At 37.1% G+C, this 18,167-nt stretch overlaps 1 protein-coding gene across 1 annotated transcript in view; it reads left to right on the top strand.

Moving 5' to 3' along the window:
• The window catches only part of NRG3 (neuregulin 3), a 675,183-nt gene that overhangs the window by 17,348 nt on the left and 639,668 nt on the right, over positions 1–18,167 (top strand). The window contains exon 2 of the mRNA XM_090279417.1: positions 201–330. Within this exon, the coding sequence (XP_090135543.1) occupies positions 201–330 (130 nt within the window). The remainder of the gene's footprint in view (positions 1–200; positions 331–18,167) is intronic.

The raw sequence follows: 18,167 nt of genomic DNA on the forward strand, positions 1-18,167 counted from the left end.
TGGGGACACAAACATTCTGCCTATAAAGTGGTCACATCCAATTGCATTTTTTTCATTACAGTGGAGGGTTTATCCTGTCTAGCGTTCCCAAGGTCAGGGCCCATGAGAAGGCCTCAGTGTACTGATTCAGGCCAATGGCAGGAGCTGGTGGTGTCAGAATGCACTATTGACAGCATCTCTCTGTGTGCTTCCCTTGACAGATACAACGACATATTCCACTGAGCGGTCCGAGCACTTCAAACCCTGCCGAGACAAGGACCTTGCATACTGTCTCAATGATGGCGAGTGCTTTGTGATCGAGACCCTGACTGGATCCCATAAACACTGTCGGTAAGCCACTGCAGCCACTGGCGCTAAGGGCAGGCCCTGGAAAAGCCTGGTGGGGGAAGGGGATGTTGAGCTCTGTGAATATACAATATGATACAAGCAGTCCAGCTGTTTGAATGGTGGAACCAAGAGTCTTAATATAAGAAAAGACGAGGCTGGTATCTTTAATATTTGAGGAAGATAAAACTTAATTAAAGTAGACAAGATTTGAGTTTTACCTGACCAAGTAAAGGGGAATTTACTTTTAGAACTACCAACTTAATGGAAATAATTGTTCACTCACTTTAGATGCCTCTAATTTTGGTGTGGGTCTTAGGCACATATGTTCGTATTCAGAAGTAATTCCTTCTGGGAAACCTACAGACTGTGGCATGACAAAGAAAACTGCTCATCTATGACCTAAAGCTGGAATGTTAATTATGTACCAAATCCCAGAGACTGTTACTGTGTCCAGAGAAAATTGCATCTTATTTTGATTCCTCCATCGTTTATTAATTTCAGGAAATTTTTTAACACCTCTAATGACGGAACACTCTCCAGCAAGATGTTGTAAATGAGATAATAAATAGTTCTGTTATGTTCTAGGTAGAGAACTATTTAGGGAAAATTCCTATTAGAGATCAGGAAGGTGTGTAATTGGTTTCTAGAGACATAAGGTTATATAACTGTTAAAAATAAAAACAAGTGGAGATAAATAGCATACCTGCAGACACTGCAGCTTTAAGGCTTCATAAAAGAATCAAATTAGCATCCAAAAAGTATCTCCCACCAAGCTTTTACTTCAGCACTTATCTTGGCAATTTTTTTCTTCTTGCAATTGTCAATTGTAAATGCTTCAGTGATCATATATATCCAGACCCCTTTCCTTCTCTTTATTTACTCTTCTCATATGACACAACTATTAAATTAATTATTCTGAATCATGAAGCATGGAAAGTTATTACTTTTTTCTCTCTATTGCTATTATAAAACTTTATTCCATGTTGTTTTATTAAGATGACACAGAGAAATACATCATATGGTTAAGCACTTAGAGACATGTTGGCAAATCCTCTCTGGCTCCCAGAGCCAGCTTTGATTAGTTGCCACAGTGGGCTGTGACAGGTTGAGAAGAGCTGTTAAACGACAGTAGCAGATCTCTGTAAAAGTTACCATGCATCCCGTGTCAGGTTAAACAGCTGTGACCTTCCCACCTTGCATGATGGCTTTCATGTGACTTGGGCAGTGCCATTACATTTAACTCATTTATAAAATGTATCCCATTTATATTCCCTGTGAACTTGGATTGGGGATGAAGGGCTTGGGAATTGTTTCTTCTGACATTCCTCTTCTCTAACTACATTGTTAGGTCAGCACAGACACAGACAGGAAGCACACAAGTGACTGACTTGGAGACCTCAGGGGCAGAGCCCAGAATGAGCCACACTTTCAAAGCATGAAGTGCCTGCACACTCTTACAGGTGCTCAAGCACATGTTACAGCTATCTTTGCCAATCCCATGGGATCATCACGTGGAGGGGGGCAATGGAATCAATTAAGTTTAAATTCCTAATTGGTTGATAATGGGATAAATCAGAAGTTTCACCTAGAGCAGTGACTTTTCTGATGGTGTTTTACCCCAAGTAAGGATCAGCTCAGGCCCCACTACAGTATGCAGGCTGGTATTCATTTTTCCTAAAACTGAGATGTTGAAAGGAACAAAATTCTTTCTCAACGTTCTTTCTCACTATATTTTTTATTACTTCATGGGCATATTAATTTGCCAGGGCTATTGTATCAAAGTACCACAGATTGAGTGGCTTAAACAACCAAAATCTGTTTTCTCACAATTCTAAAGGCTGGATGTCTGAGATCAAGGTGTCAGTTAGGGGTGTTTCCTTTCCTAAAGGCATGAAAGAAAAATACCTTTCCTGGCCTCTCTCTCGTTGGCTTATAGATGGCTGACTTTTCCTTGTGTCTTCTCATTTTCTCCAGTATGTATGTGTCTGTGTCCAGATGTCCTCTTCTTATAAGGATATCAGTCATATTGGATTAGGGTCCATTCCCAATTCTAACTTTACCTCTATAAAACCCTTCCTCAAAATATGGTCATGTTCTAAGGTACTGGCAATTGGAATTAAAACATAAGCATGATTTGGGACACACAGTCCAGTCTATGACAGTGGCTGTCAGGTCCACATAAAAGATCTTTTGTTTTTGTACAAATGTACATCTGATTTTTTAAAAACATACACAAGCAGATACATTTATGGTTTAACTGGAACAATGTACATGTAGAATACTTTTGATCATCTGTCTTCCTATTTTTTGCATATTTCATTGTGATCAACCTGTTACTTAACATCATCACAACATAGCTAATCATGACAAAAGTTGGAACTCAAGTGGCTTAATAGAGATCTATAACTCTCCTACTTGTGTGGATGAATAAATCACACATCATGTGTGCCTGCCATTCATCTCCCAGGCTTTTCTGTGAGTAAAGGCTTTTATTTGTTCCTGCACCAGCCACTCCTAAGATTTCCAATGTGGTTATTAATAATGTGCCATTTTGTATAGCACTCTATTTAAGTAGTATGTTTGATTCAGTCTCCTTTTGACAAATGTTTATTGAGCACGTCCTATCATCAAGATACTGTTGAATAAATACATATAGAAATTAACTTAGGAATAAAATGGCACTGTATTTTGTAATGTACTTGGAGTAAATAAAATTCTCCATTGTTAGGAGACAGAGAAAACAAGGGAAACTATTTTCACACAGCTGGCATGCTACAGGGATATCTTTATGATACGTTATTAACTGGATTACATTTGCAGTGAAATGAAGCACAATGTGGTATGTCAGAACAACCATATAAAGAGGTATAAGTGAATCTAGCTCATTAGTTTACTTTTTACATGTTTCAAAAGATTAGATTCACTTCTGAGAAAAATTAAGATTACGTTTTCTAGTATTTTAAAAATAAACTGCAATCCTATGATAAATGGAATCAAACATTTTTTTTTAATATTCTTAAAAACTAATCATATTATCTTTTCTGTTTACTGGCCAAGTAAAAATTAAAACAAAACTACTTAGATTATCCCTGATAGAGATTCTGAAAAATATGCTCCAAAATGTTAACATTGCCCATCTTGGGATAAAGGAGGTTTACTGTCTTTCTGTTTGGTATTTTTCTCAATCTTTAATGTATTTTCAGACCTTTAAAAATCTGGTATAGTATGAATAAATAGAAATTATAAAGTTAACAAATGAAAACTTAAGAAGAATATGAAGATTCTAAAAATAAGTGGGAAGAGGGAATTTAAAGAACAGTAAATAAATAGGCAAGCTTTATCTGGCTTAATGTACAATATGCTATAAAGTCATAGATCATTAGCTGACTGATTAGTAAAAACAAAACCTGGCACATAGTGAAACTTAATGTCAGATAAGTGGAGATTCATAAATAGAAAAACTGAAAAACTGATCATTGAATAAATTTGGTTGACTATCAGTTAAAACAAATCAAAACAGGATTTTTACTTTCTTCTCTATACCAAAAATTATTCTTAATGAATTCAGAGGTTAATATAAATAATATACAAATGAAGTCTTATGGGAAACAGTAAATAAAATTACATATTTATGTCAACAATGGAAAGAACCTCTTGAACTAAAAGTTAACAGCATTGTCACATCATCAACACATTGTTTTTTGAATTGAATATTAAAAAATTTGATCTGAATATTTTCCTGACCCTGACCAGTATGGCTTATTTGGCTGGGCATCACCCAGCAAAGCAGAAGGTTGCCAGTTCAATTTCCAGTCAGGGCACATGCCTGGATTGCAGTTTCAGTCTCCAGTCAGGGCATGTCTGAGAGAAAACTCTCATGTTTCTCTCTCTATCGGTGTTTCTCTCCCTCTCATTCTCCCTCCCTTCCCCTCTCTCTACAAATAAATAAATACAAATTAAAAATTTTTTAACCTGAATATCAAAATTAAAATATAAATTAACATTAAACTGTACAACAAATACGGCAGAGAGTTAATATTTTGAAGAAGTCACATAGATGAATAAGAGTAACACTAAAATTAATCCTCAACTGGAAAAAGTGAAAAGGAGAACATACTCTTCTCTTAAAAGGGAATGCCAAAAAATAAAAATAAAAATAGACGTGAAAAATACTCAGCCTCACAAAGAAATATAGATTAATTTTTGGCTTGGCTATCATAAATTTAACGATTTTTAAAAAGCAAATACTCTGGTGAGGATTCAGCAGAAACATAGTCATTACTTGAGGAAGTGCATATTGTTAAATACTTTCTGCAGGTAATGTTTCAGTATGTTTCAAAATCTTTATATTGTTTTTAATAATTTAGCCTGTAAGGTGTATATGTAAATTTATTTGTAAGGATGTCCAACATAGGTTTATTTGTAATAGAATGAAAAAAGCCTGAATTTACATGTCTAGGCAATTCAAAATGTTTTAAGGACATGAAAATACTCATTATATCAGGTTATATATGAGAATCAGGTTATAAAATTACAAAGTTGAATATACAATAAATGACAAATTCTGAAATTGAATAAATAACAAAACTAATAGGATTTACAACTATTTTCTTCTTCAATCCTTATAAATTTTGTAAGATCCCTATTGCACACATATTTCATTTATGTAACACCTGGTTAAGACACGTGACTCCTGCTTCTCATCTTTACATTAAGAAAGATAGATAATGTCCCTGTCTCTGTTAAATTGAGGTCATTATATTTTACTTTTATTAAGCTAAGAGAACTTTCAATTAAACCCTTTCAGATTAAAAGCTACCAAGTATATTTGAATATGTCTTCTTCTTATTTTATTAATGATTAATTTATACTCTATGTTAATTCTTTTCAATTCTAATTCATATGTTTTGAAACATTAAAAAATAGGAAGATACATCCTATAGAAATGAAGCTGGATAGAAAAAGTAATTCACTAGAAGCTTCCTGGATCAAAATATTTTGCATCAAAGCAGATTGTTCTCCAATATATTTATTTCTAGAAATATTAAGAACTCGGGAAATGGCACTATCTGTAATATATTTTACTAACGTAAAAGAGGTAGCCATTGTAACTGAAAAGACTGCTAGGCGTCTGAATGGGCCAAATGTGTTCTAAGACCAGATTTAAGTTAAAGGGATGTATCTCTTCCGAACTGAAGTTCATTAAATGTTGTACCTGTGTTACTGCAAAAATGGATTTTCAAAGCTTTGGAAAGGATAGCATTTGAGCTAAATTTGACCTATAGTGATCATTATGGAAATCTATCAAGCAATTCACTTGAAGATTCTTGAATCATTTGAAATATGGAACTACTAGAAAAATAGGAAAGCGGTCCAATAGCAAGCCTTGCCTGAGGCAGTACCTCCATAAAGGGGCTGATGGTCTGTGCAGCAATCTGGGTAAAATGCTCCAAGGAGTGGTGAGTGGGGGGAGGGGTGATTGAAAAGGGAGCAGAACCCCACAGGAGTTGCTGTCCTTACTGTGTCGAATTCTGCCTGAATGGGTTTTAAAAATAAAGCTTCCATTTTTAAGAGCATGATTGTGTACAAGGTGGCCATATCCCTGTGATTTAGTATATAAAATTACAGGACCATCCCTGTCAGTGCTTTGCTCTGTCACTTTGGAAGTCCATTTGCTCTTCCACCCAGTGAAGATCCTCTTCATCAAACAGTTCCCCAGTAAGTGCTCTGAGAGCAGCGGCTAATGATTTTGCGTGGTTGAAGCAAGTCACAGTGGAAATGGAGTTTTGGTACATATCCCTGAACTCTACTGACAGGAAAGGATGAAAGCTGAAATATCTATAAATCCAGCCTAGGGTCAGAGTCCCTGAAGAAGGGAATTGAACTACAGAGTAAAGAACCTTAGACAAATTTTCAACTTCATTTGATAAGTGTTCCTGAGAATATTTGCCACAGCCCAAACATAATTTGAATAATTTGCAATAGCCATGTTCACAACAAGTGGTCTGCTGATGGCATTGGACAAGAAGAAATGAGCTGAGGTATAACCATTTGTCTCATTCTCTTCTGTGGATGAAGTTTATTAAAATTGTCTCATTAGCTCAAAAAAGCAAACACAACAACATAATGTATTTAATTTTTAAACTTGAAGGCACTTAGGCCATGGGGTTTGCTTCTTCTAGTATGACTTATTTGCATTGAACCCGAGCTGGTATTTTTAAAAGGTTACATAAATATCATGGGAAAAAAACAAACAAACAAACAACTAGACAAGCATGTTTAAGAAAGAATAATAACACATTTTTTAGTTAATGGCCAACAATTTTTATCTTATTTTTGTTTTCTAACCTGTTTGGCATCTCTAACTGAAGCATGAAATGGTGTTTCTTGAGGTGGTTATTATGATTTGGGTCTTTTCTATCAAAGGATTGACATAAATTTGTTTTTCTAAGTAGCTACCTTATATGATGGGGTAAGACGTACATGTGGTAAATGTGGGAGTCTGGACGGAGAGATCTGAGTTAACAGCTCTGCTTGGATTTATACTGGCTGTGTGAGTTTTTTTGCAAGTCATTTAACCAGAAATTTCATTTCTCCATTAAAAAAAAATATCATCCTCAAAAGTTTGATGCAAGAATTGAAAGCAACAACATATAGAACACTCCAGATGCACCACAAACATTATGTGCATGATAGTCCTTTCCTCTTCATCCCTTCTGCTCATATTAAAACCAAGCAACAGAATGTTTGCTGGAATCTGGTGAGAGAAATTGAGTGGGTATCACATCTGCCTACTTAATTAAGAAGAGACTTGGGTTTAAAAGGGGGAGACAGGGCTTGCCAAAGGATTGCTATGTATATTCTGAGGGTTTAGGCTTCTTACTGAGACTAATTTTGATATTCTGACAAAGTAGCAATTTTCTATTATTTCTCCAATTCTTTAACCAATTCTTGGTTTTCCACAATTTTCTTCTTGTTAAATATGGCTTTAAAAGGACAAAAACAAACAAACAAAAGAACAGCTTTTTCTTTTCTACTTCATCAACGTAACTTGTCCTAATTGTGTCAATGGCTTCCACTTGGGTTGGCTGGTTAGTTTCAGTGCTCCTCTACTAACTAGCAGACTGGCAAATTACGCATATTCTCTGTGACTATTTTCTTATGTGTTTAATGGGGAAATAATAGTACTCTACTTCAGGATCATTGTGAGAATTGCCATAATAAAAGTGCACTCGTCTAGTATGAACAGATAGTGAATCTAGTGAAGTAAGTAGGGATCATATGTTCAGGGGAAAGTGTTGCTATTTTATATGCACAGTTTGTTTACAGATCAGTTGATTTATGCCAGGGATTCCTAATGGGCACTCGGTCTCCCAGCACACAGGGTTCAGCTTAGACCCACTAATAAGAATTAAAAAAAAAAAGATTCAGAGAAATTATTTTTTTAATTTAAACTTTATTGTATTTTTTCCATTATCATTTAGTACCCTTATATCTTCTTCCCTACCCCCCAGCAATCACTACACTATTGTCCAGGAGTCCTTTTTCCTTTTTGCTCAATCCTTCCACCCCCTAACCCCCCCCACCCCACCCCACTGTCTGTCATCTGCTCTGCATCCACGAGTCTGTCTCTGTTTTGCTTATTAGTACAGTTTTTTCATTAAATTCCACATTCATGAAATCATATTTGTCTTTCTCTGACTGGCTTATTTCACTTAGCACAATGTTCTCCAGGTCCATTCATACTGTCGCAAAGGGTAAAACTTTCTTCTTTATTATGGCTGAGTAGTATTTCATTATGTGAATGTCCCATAGTTGTTTTACCCATTCATCTATTTATGAACACTTGAGCTGCTTCCATATCTTGGTGATTATAAATAATGCTGCAATGAACATAGGGGTGCTTATGTTCTTTCAAATTAGTGTTTTGGATTCCCTTGGATATATTCCCAGAAGTGGGATCACTGGGTCTAAAAGCAGATCCATTTTTAATTTTTTGAGGTATCTCCATACTGCTTTCCACAGTGGCTACACCAGTCAGCATTCCCAACAATGGTGGTAAAGTGGTCTCCTTCCTCTACATCCTTGCAACTACTTGCTGTTTGTTGATTAATTTATTTATTTATGTATTTTTAAATTTTTACTTATGTTTATTTATTTTTAATTTTTAAGTATATTTTATTGATTATGTTGTTACAGTAGTTCCAGTTTCTTCCCCTTTGCTCCCCCCTGCCCAGTATCGCCTTCCCTCCAGGAATCTCCCTTCCCCCCATTAGTTCATGTCCATGGGTCATGCATATAAGTTCTTTGGCTTCATCCTTTCCTATATTATTCTGACCATCCCCCTGTCTATTTTGTACCACCAATTATGCTTCTTAATCCCAGAACCATTTCCCCATTTTCCCCCCTTCCCCCTCCCAGCTGATAACCCTCCAAATGACCCCCATACCTATGATGCTGTTCCTATTCTGGTTTGCTTAGTTGGATTTTGTTTTTATTTTTTAGATTCAGTTGTTGATAGTTGGGAGTTTGTTGTCATTTTAGTGTTCATAGTTTTGATCTTCTTTTTATTAAATAAGTTCTTTTAACATTTCATATAATAATGGCTTAATGATGATGAATTCCTTTAGCTTTCCCTTGTCTGGGAAGCACTTCATCTGCCCTTCCATTCCAAATGATAGCTTTGCTGGATAGAGCAATCTTGGTTGTAGGTTGCTTTTCATCACATTGAATACTGCTTGCCAGTCCCTTCTTGCCTGCAAAATGTCTTTTGAGAAATCAGCTGATAGTCTTATAGGAACCCCTTTGTAGGTAACTCTCCACTTTTCTCTTGCTGCTTTTAAGATTCTCTCTTTATCTTGAAACTTTGGCATTTTAATTATGATGTGTCTAGGTGTGGGCCTCTTTAGGTCTAGCTTGTTTGGGACTCTCTGTGCTTCCTGGACTTCTATGTCTATTTCCTTCACCAGATTTGGAGAGTTTTCCTTCATTATTTTTTCACATAAGCTTTCAATTTTTTGCTCTTCCCCTTCTCCTTCTGGCACCCCTATGATTCGGATATTGGCACATTTAAAGTTGTCTCAGTGGTTCCTAAGTCTCTCCTCACTTTTTTCAATTCTTGTTTCCTCATTTTGTACTGGTTGACTGTTTTTTTTTTTCCCTTATATTCCAAATCATTGATTTGAACCCCAGTTTCCTTCTCTTCCCCATTGCTTTTGTGTGGATTTTCCTTTATTTCATTTAGCATAGCCTTCACTTTTTCCCTTATGTATTTTCCATACTTAAGTATATCTGTCAAGCCTGCGAGCATCTTTATCACCAATGTTTTGAACTTTACATCTGTTAGGTTGGCTATCTCCCTGTCTGTTAGGTTAGCTATCTCCTTGTCGCTTAGTTCTCCCACTTGACCCTTGATCCATTCCTTCTTTTGGGCCATACTTCTCTGTCTCCTCATCTTGACAGGCTCCTGTGTTTGTTTGCCTCTGTGTCTTAGGTAGAGCTGTTGTTCCTGTTACATTGTAAGGGACAGAGCCTTAGGTACACCGTTTCACCATGTTGTGGTGCTGTGTGTGGGGGAGGGGTCTGAGAGGGAATAATGCTGCTTGCTCAGCAGTTGCTCCTTTTTCCAGGCACTTCTCCCTCTTCCATATAGGCCTGGTGCCTCTCTAGCTGTTGCCTTGGACATCATTCCCAGAATGGGTGGGTCTGTGGAGATTCTAGGATAGTGGGGGTTCTTTAAATAAGCAGAGTCTGCCAAGAGACTGCCAGTTTTTCCTCCGCCCCAACTCCCAGGTATTTGCACAGTCAGAAGCAATGAGGCCTTATTGTCCCTGGCGCTGGAACTGTGAGCTGTGCAGTCTCGTCTGGTGCTGGGAGTGCTCCCCAGGTTTTTGTCTCGACTTTTTTAAATGTTTAACTGTGCTTTCTGCCTGCCTGCTGCTGCTGCTACTGCTGCCACCACCACACCACGTCCTTTCTGCCCCTCCTACCTGTCTGGATAGTATTTCTTCTTCATATCTTTGTTTATTAGACTTCCATGTAGCTCAGTTTTCTGGACCTTCTAGTTGTCTCTAGTTTTGAGGTAGTTGTATTCCTTCTTAGTTGTGGAGGGAGATGCATTGTGCCTGTCTAGGCCTCTGTCTTGGCTGGAAGTCTGTATTGTCTTTTTATTTTGTTGATGATTTTGTTTGTTGTGCAAATGCTTTTTAGTTTGATGTAGTCCCATTTGTTTATTTCTTCCTTTTGTTTTCCTTTTCTGGGGAGATATACCCAATAAAAATAATTCTGCAAGCATTGTCTTAAGATTTTGCTGCCTATGTTTTCTTCTGGGATTTTTATGGTTTTTGTCTAACATTTACATATTTGATCCATTTTGAATTTATTCTTGTGTGCAGTGTAAGGAGGAAGTCTACTTCCATTTTTTTTTTTTGCACACATCTGTCCAATTTTTCCAACACCACTTATTGAATACACTATCTTTAGCCCATTGTATGTACTTGCTTCCTCTGTCAAATATTAATTGCTGGGCTCTCTATTCTGTTCCATTGATCTATGTATCAGTGTGTCTGTTTTTATGCCAGTAAAAAATATATATTAGCTATTATTTGTGAAAACTAAGAATGTGACTAGAGGAACCATCCCTTCTTGTTTTATAGAAAGAAACTGAAGACAGCATTTCTGAATTTTATCTTGGAGTACATCTCTATAAACATGTTTTTTTTTAAATGATCACAGTTATTTTGTTGGTTTTATGAATATCAGGAAAAGTAAAATTAGTCCTATGCACAGACACATACATATATGGTATACATATTAGGTAACAAGCATAATGCAGGACACTGAGTTTCAATGGCAAACAAGAAAAATAAAAGGTCCCTTTCTTTATAAAACTTGTTCTTTGGAGAAGTCAACATGCACGAGTGTGATAAGATTGTGGATTGGGAAAACACTGAAACAATCACTGGCCAACAAAATACACACTGGTATAGTAGAGAAGTCCTTACCAAACTGGTAAACTTAAGAGTAAATATCTTCATTTAGCCACCTACATATAAAACTACCTGTACACATTTTTAACAAATGGGAAATTAAGAGTAATTTAAAAATTAACAGGAAAAAATTAAAGTGTTAAACATGGTTTGGGGAATATTGCATATCATGTGATATAAAACGTGTGTATACGTGTCATAAGTGAGTGGTATAGAATGTATGTTTAGTCCTATCCTACATACACTACAAATAAATGGCAATTGTATATATTATTTTATCTTATTAAATATGGGTCACAAAACATTAGCTTTTCAGTTTTCATTTATCAGTCATTATGTGTACAAGAAAAACATTCATAGCAACATAACAAAAACAAAAAATAAAAGGCTGTTAACCACATTAAGGTGAACAAAACCATACAGAATAAGAAACATCATCAATAAAAATTTTTAAATAAACAATAAAAACCAATACTTACACAATAAACTGGACTGTCAGCAGAATGAAGGTACCATACAGTCAAACACAGAGACAAAGGCCTCAGCTACCAAAATACTGTTTTGTCTCAGGAAGTCCTCCTCCTCTGGGGCTGGGAATCCCAAGCCTGAGCAGCGGGTTTCCTTCCCCTCTCCCTCATGCCTCCATCCATTTCAGACTGGGGTATCAGTGCAGGAAGCTCCTGGATGTGGCTAAGTGGGCAGCAGCTCCTAAGGCAGCAGTGGCCATACTTTGAGTTATGAAGAATTTCTGAGAAATCTGGTTCTCAGGAGACAGAATCAAAGAGAGCTGCCCCATGGCTCCATGGCTCTTATCTTTGGATACTGTGATAGCGTGTTATGCCAATATTTATTAAGCACATTCAATGTTCCAGGTTCTATGAAAGGTGATAGTAACATAGTGATAAATGTTCTAAAAAAAAATCATAAGAGGGTTTGAGATGGGCATTTTCTAGTTCAGATTAATGTTAAAAATTCTGTGTTCTATGTATTCAACCTATATGAACTATATGTATATAGATCATAGCTATATAAAAGATTCCACAAGCCAAAGGTCCTGTAGCCAGTGAGACCGTGTGACAGGAAGTAACATACACACTTGCATTTGGAAAGATGAAAGCCTACTCATGTCTCATTTTGAAGCCTGCTCTTGCTTTCCAACAAAGATATGGAGAGTTAAGCTACTACTGAAGAACATTCACTTCAAAGTCCAGTAAGGAAATTCCAAAATTATTTTAGATGCAGTTAAAAATAATCAATTTCATATCATAAAGTCTTTATGCAGTTGGTCACTTCTTTTCTAAATTATTTCCTCTGTGTCCAGATGGTTCTCAGAAACATTTCAGGATACCATGACATTTTTAATTCCATTCCCTCATACTCTGAATTTTTATGGTGAGTACAAAGAGTAGACAAGAGTATGAATTTTCAAACCTAATAAGTGTCACCTTGATTAAATTGTGAAATCAAGATTCGTTTTTTTTTTTTTTTTACCCAAAATTGATCTATGATTTCTATCTACATATAGAAAATATTTGGAAAAAACATTTAGTAGCTATAATCTAAAATTAATTGGTTAACGTCTTAGGTATGAGAAATGGTTTTCTAGCACAAAAATTTTCCTAACAAATTAAACATATCCACTGAAGGATACCTTGACCATCAGTCATTATTGAATTATTCAGGGGGGATGTAAGGGAGCTACATTTAGAGATTCTTATTGGTATGTTAAAGTAAAACTGTCCTACATTTTCCCAACTAAAACATTTTTTTCTCTAGTAGGACTGCTGTGAGGCTCATAGATCAAATTAAGTTAAATATGTTGAGCTTTCATTACAATGGCGCAAGTAGCATTTTGGTGTATAAAGTGACACATATATGCAGAAGAAACCAAAGAAAGAAAGGTTGTAAAAGATCCTAAAACAAGGTGGCTTTTTAGTTTCTCAAAGACTGTTTTCTCATTTAAATACATCAGAAATATAGGTTGTGATAACATTGGGGAAAGGCATTATTTCAACAGAAGACTTCATTAAACAAACAGATCCTAGGCATTAGGGCAGATGGGTGCTCCAAGATGGGGTGAGGAGAAACTAAAATGATACCAGGCAGCCAGCATGCCCTCAGCCTGGGCTACCTGGAGTCCTTTCATGTGCATTGATCCCAATCACCCTTTGTTCCTGAAGGGCATAAATTCAATTAGAAACCCTCAGCTTTGAGACTTGGGAGGGAGAGGTGTGTGTGTCAGCCAGTGGCTCCACTGCTGGAGGAAAACCATTCTTCAGCATTTATAAAACAGAGGCTAATAATAAGATAGTTGAGAGTGAAAAAGTACTAGGTTAGAATGAATTGGTAGAAAGGATAAGCTGATGAAGTAAATGTTTTAAATAAACTCACAAGTTTGCTAGTTCGGTGTATTCTCATAGACTAATTTAGAGCCACAGTTGAAGTCACATGGAATCCTTACTCTCTGTGACAAGGTTTTATTTTCAGCACTCTGGAAAGCTCTTTTCTTTCTTCCTGGGTTAGCATGTGTTCATGATATAATAATTATTTTAATAATATTATATAGCACCTTTGATCTCTTCCATCAACAACTAAAACATTTTCTGGAGGTATGAAATGATTCATTTGTAGTAAAACTTGTTTCTATTGTAATATTCCTGTTCACCTACTTGACTCTTCCACCATGCTGTGAGTTTATCCTTGCTTCTGGAAGCCACCGCCTACTCAGTTCAGATACATTTTATAAATAGAAAGAACTCTAGACAACATCTACCACCCACAATTTTCAGAGGTCAAAATCGAAATGTTAAATGGGAGATAACAAAAATGCTAATCACCATTTTCTATTTCGTACCTACTTGGTGCAAGGAAAAAGTTTTGACCCTTCATACATGGATTCTTGATTGCCTAGTTCTCATATTAAATCCACAGAGGACTATTGTGTCCCAATTTGATGCCAAGAAAGAAGCTACAAGAGGGAAGGTAGCTTCTTCAAGGATATCCAGCAAGTAGGTGGCAGGACTGAGCACCAATCTCAGTTCTGTTTGTCTATCAAACTCTTTCTCGATCTTTTAACTTTTTGAAACTTTATTACAAGAACCACTGAGGGTGACAGTTAAAAAATATAGATTTCTACCCTGGATGGGTGGCTTGGTTGGTTGGACCATTATCCTAAACACCAAAAGGTTGTGATTGTGATTCCCAGTCAGGGCACATACCTAGGTTGTGGATTTGATACCCAGTTGAGGTGCATAGGAGAAGCAACCATCAATGTTTCTCTCTTTCTTTCTCCCTTCCTCTCATTATATTAATATATAATGATATAATATATAGTGTATGTATTCTCAGGTTCCTCCTCTAAAGCTTCTGATTCCTATCTTGAGATGGCATCTAAGACTCATGCTTTCAGATGATTCCATTATTGAGACAAATTTGGGGAGCTGTGAATGAGACTAGTGTTTCTCAAATGTTGATGAGTTGGTGTGTCCTCTGGAGATTTTGCTCAACTGAAAATTCATGCACAGTAGGTCTGGGGTGAGGCCGGAGATTCTGTATTTCTGACAATGTCCCAGATGATGCCCATGCTGCTGGGCCATGGCCCACACTTAAAATGGTGAGAAACTAAATCATGCTGTCCTGCACACAATGCGACCCAGTTCTCATCCCAGGGCTCTTCATAATTCCGCCATCAGGATATATCCTCTGCCCATAAGTAGCTCCATAACTATATCTGAGCAAGACTTTCTGCCCATACATGAGAATATGTTTGTGAAGCTTTTGGAAACCATTACTTTTCTCTACCAGTAGTCTTATTATTTCATGTATCTGCCAGCTAAGGATTCCTGGTACTTGCAACGTGACTTGGTCCTATGGTCCTATGGTCCTACATCCATATCATCCACAAAGTTTTATGGGCTAAATGTATTATCAAATTTGCAGAATAAATTTAGACCTCTGCAAGCAGGGCTTAGATGTGTATAATTTTAAAGCTACCCAGCTAATTTCAATAAGCAGCCAACATTGAGAATCATTCTTGCTGCCATAGCCTTCTTTGCTTCCCAGGTCCCCAATGACTTTGGCTTTTGTTTTATTAAAAACACATTTATTGCAATGTTAGTGCAATCAAAACAGGTACTTTACCCTTACTTCTACCATGCCAGTAGATCAAACTGACTCTGCTGAAACTATGCTGTTTCTCTGACGGCATCCTTTCCAGGCCGTGCCTCCATGATGACTCCATGGTAGTCTACAAAGAAAGCCACTTTGTATTCTGCTGCCCTGCCCCAGCACCACTGCCACTTATGGACATATTTCCATATGGCTGCTTAGGTCTCTACAAATGACACTTTAAGGTTACCTATTATCATACTAGTTATGGTACCTACACTTAGCAAAGTGTTTCATTGCTACATGTATAGAAACAGTCTAATTATCCCTCCTCTCTTCCTCTCATTCTCTGTTTTTTTTTCTAATTTTTTTTCTCTTGGTCCACACTGAGCACCCACTCTCTCTCTATCAGGCCTGTGCTATTTGATTCAGTGAAATTTGTACATAGGTGGAATACTTCTCTTGTACTACTTCTTTCAAATTGTAACCTAGAAGAGAAGTTTCTTGGCCCAAGGTTATAAATATTTGCACAGCTCTTGAACCAAAAATATCTTACCTGCATTGGGTACTTAAACTTCTATATGCTAGTTTAATATGCATAGGCTTGCCCCTCGTTATTATTTAATATCTGTCTTTGATTACTAAAAGCTTAATTCTTTATATCAACATAAATGAATTTCTATTACATTTTTACTTAAGTGAACTTTTTATGATAATGGAAAGCCAATAAGGAGTGCCCTGACTGGTGTGGCTCAATGGGTCGGACATTCCTGCTACAAGCCAAAGGGTCCCCAGTTCAATTCCCAGTCAGGGCACATGCCTGGGTTGTGGACCAGGTTGCCGGTAGGGGACATGTGAGAGGCAAGTAATCAATATTGCTCTCCTGCATATACATTTCCCTCTTTTCTCCCTCCCTCTCTAAAAATAAATAAATAAAAATTTTAAAAGAAAGATAACCAATAGGGAGTATTAAGCAGGTGAATAACATGTTCATCTTATACATGTATTATATATTTTGATGTATAGATGCTGCCAGTTAATTCTCTGTGTAGGCAGACACAATAAGTTGCTTTGTAGCAAATGTTATTTTATTTAAACAGATCCTCTTGATTTTGCAAGTTTGAGAAAGGCATACACCCACATTTTTATAGGATGAGTATAAATGAGTTGTAAATATCTGTGTGCTCATTAACCTGCCCCTTTCATAGACCCCTTGGAATGCAAAATTACAGAGAAGGGTGAAACAGAGTAATATAAGGAACTCAAGAATTTTTAGGACAGAAGATCAAGAATCCATATTATACGTATCCAAATTCAGTGTGAAGGGGCTAGTCTGGGAAGACAGAGTGATCTGATTAAATTCACAGGATACCAAGAGCTCCAAATGTGAGCTCACAAGGAGTAGGCAGAAGGGTAGTGGTGAACCAGACTCAACTTACAGCCTAGAGAATAAGATGATATTGAGTTGTCAGATAGTGGAAGTGGAACATTCTCCCCTGGCTTCTCTATTTTGGGCTTTTGTATGGCAGAGGTGCCTCACACACCCTAGGCTTGGTTGGAAGTTGCTCTGTCCAGCAGAGGCTTTGTGACCACGGCGGAACAAACATTTACCCAGGACATTTCATTATGTCTAGGGGAAGGAAGGTGACTGCTCTCTCTAGTAGAGAACAACAATTAGACCTTCTTCCCTCATACCTTTTATTGAGGAGGATACACATGAGAGATACAAGGTCAAGATTCATGAATCATCAGTAACTTTTAGGCGTTAGGATTACAGTTGACAGTAACAGATTACATGTACTAGTACAGAGGGTACATTGACCAGTCTGTGTCAGGGTCTATCAAACATCTTGAAGCCACACTAGCATTAGGTGTAAGGTTTCATACACTCCTTGCTAGAGATTGTTTATGTTACATTAATGATAAAGAAAACAGAGCAAATTCTAAAGCATAATAAGCATTCTTTATATCTAATTCCCATGGAAACCCTCTGAGTGGTCTTCAGTTATGTTCCACGCACAGCCTTATGTTGAGACTTAAAGACAAGCACAGCCAGAGTGCCGGCGGCAGGTCATGCTCAGGCCAGGGCTACAATTTCCTAAACCATGAGGAGCAGTTCCCTATGCTTTTGTGTGAGTTTTCTGAAAAATCATATAAATCTTGAAAGTAGAGAGACTAACCTCACTCTTTGTCCCCTACTAGGTAGGGATTTCTGCAAAGGAAACTTCCAAGTCTTGATAGCATAGGATCCTTTGGAAAAGTTACTACTTTCCTCAATTGTGCTGCTTTGTGACAAAAACTGCAGCAACAACACTTGTAGCTAAGAGAATTTGACTTTTTTCTTACACTGACTGTTTGGACTAAGTCAAAAAATCTTCAAGATTTGGACAATCACATGAAAGGGAAATGTGGGGCTTTCAGCCACTGCTGGTAGTTAGAAGCTTGAAAACTTTCTCAAACTGTTTCTGGAAGACTATTTTGTTTGTTTTTTTGTTTGTTCAGAAAGATCATTTTAGTCACAGTGTAGACAGCAAATGGAGGGGGGCTTCCTACCTAGATGTTAAACTTCTACTCCCCCTCCCAACAGCAAACTGAAGGAACAATGGAGAGGAAGCATCAACACAGGGAAACATTTTGAGAACCCCCTATGAAAGACGCCTGTGGGAGATAGATAGTTTAGAACCTTCCAAGATGTGTAACCTAAAGCCAAGAGTATGAGGTGGTTGGTGTGTCTAGAGGGGAAAG

Source organism: Furipterus horrens, unplaced genomic scaffold, assembly GCF_987537825.1.
Source record: "Furipterus horrens unplaced genomic scaffold, mFurHor1.1.pri manual_scaffold_5, whole genome shotgun sequence".
In the NCBI taxonomy this organism is placed as follows: Eukaryota; Metazoa; Chordata; class Mammalia; order Chiroptera; family Furipteridae; genus Furipterus; species Furipterus horrens.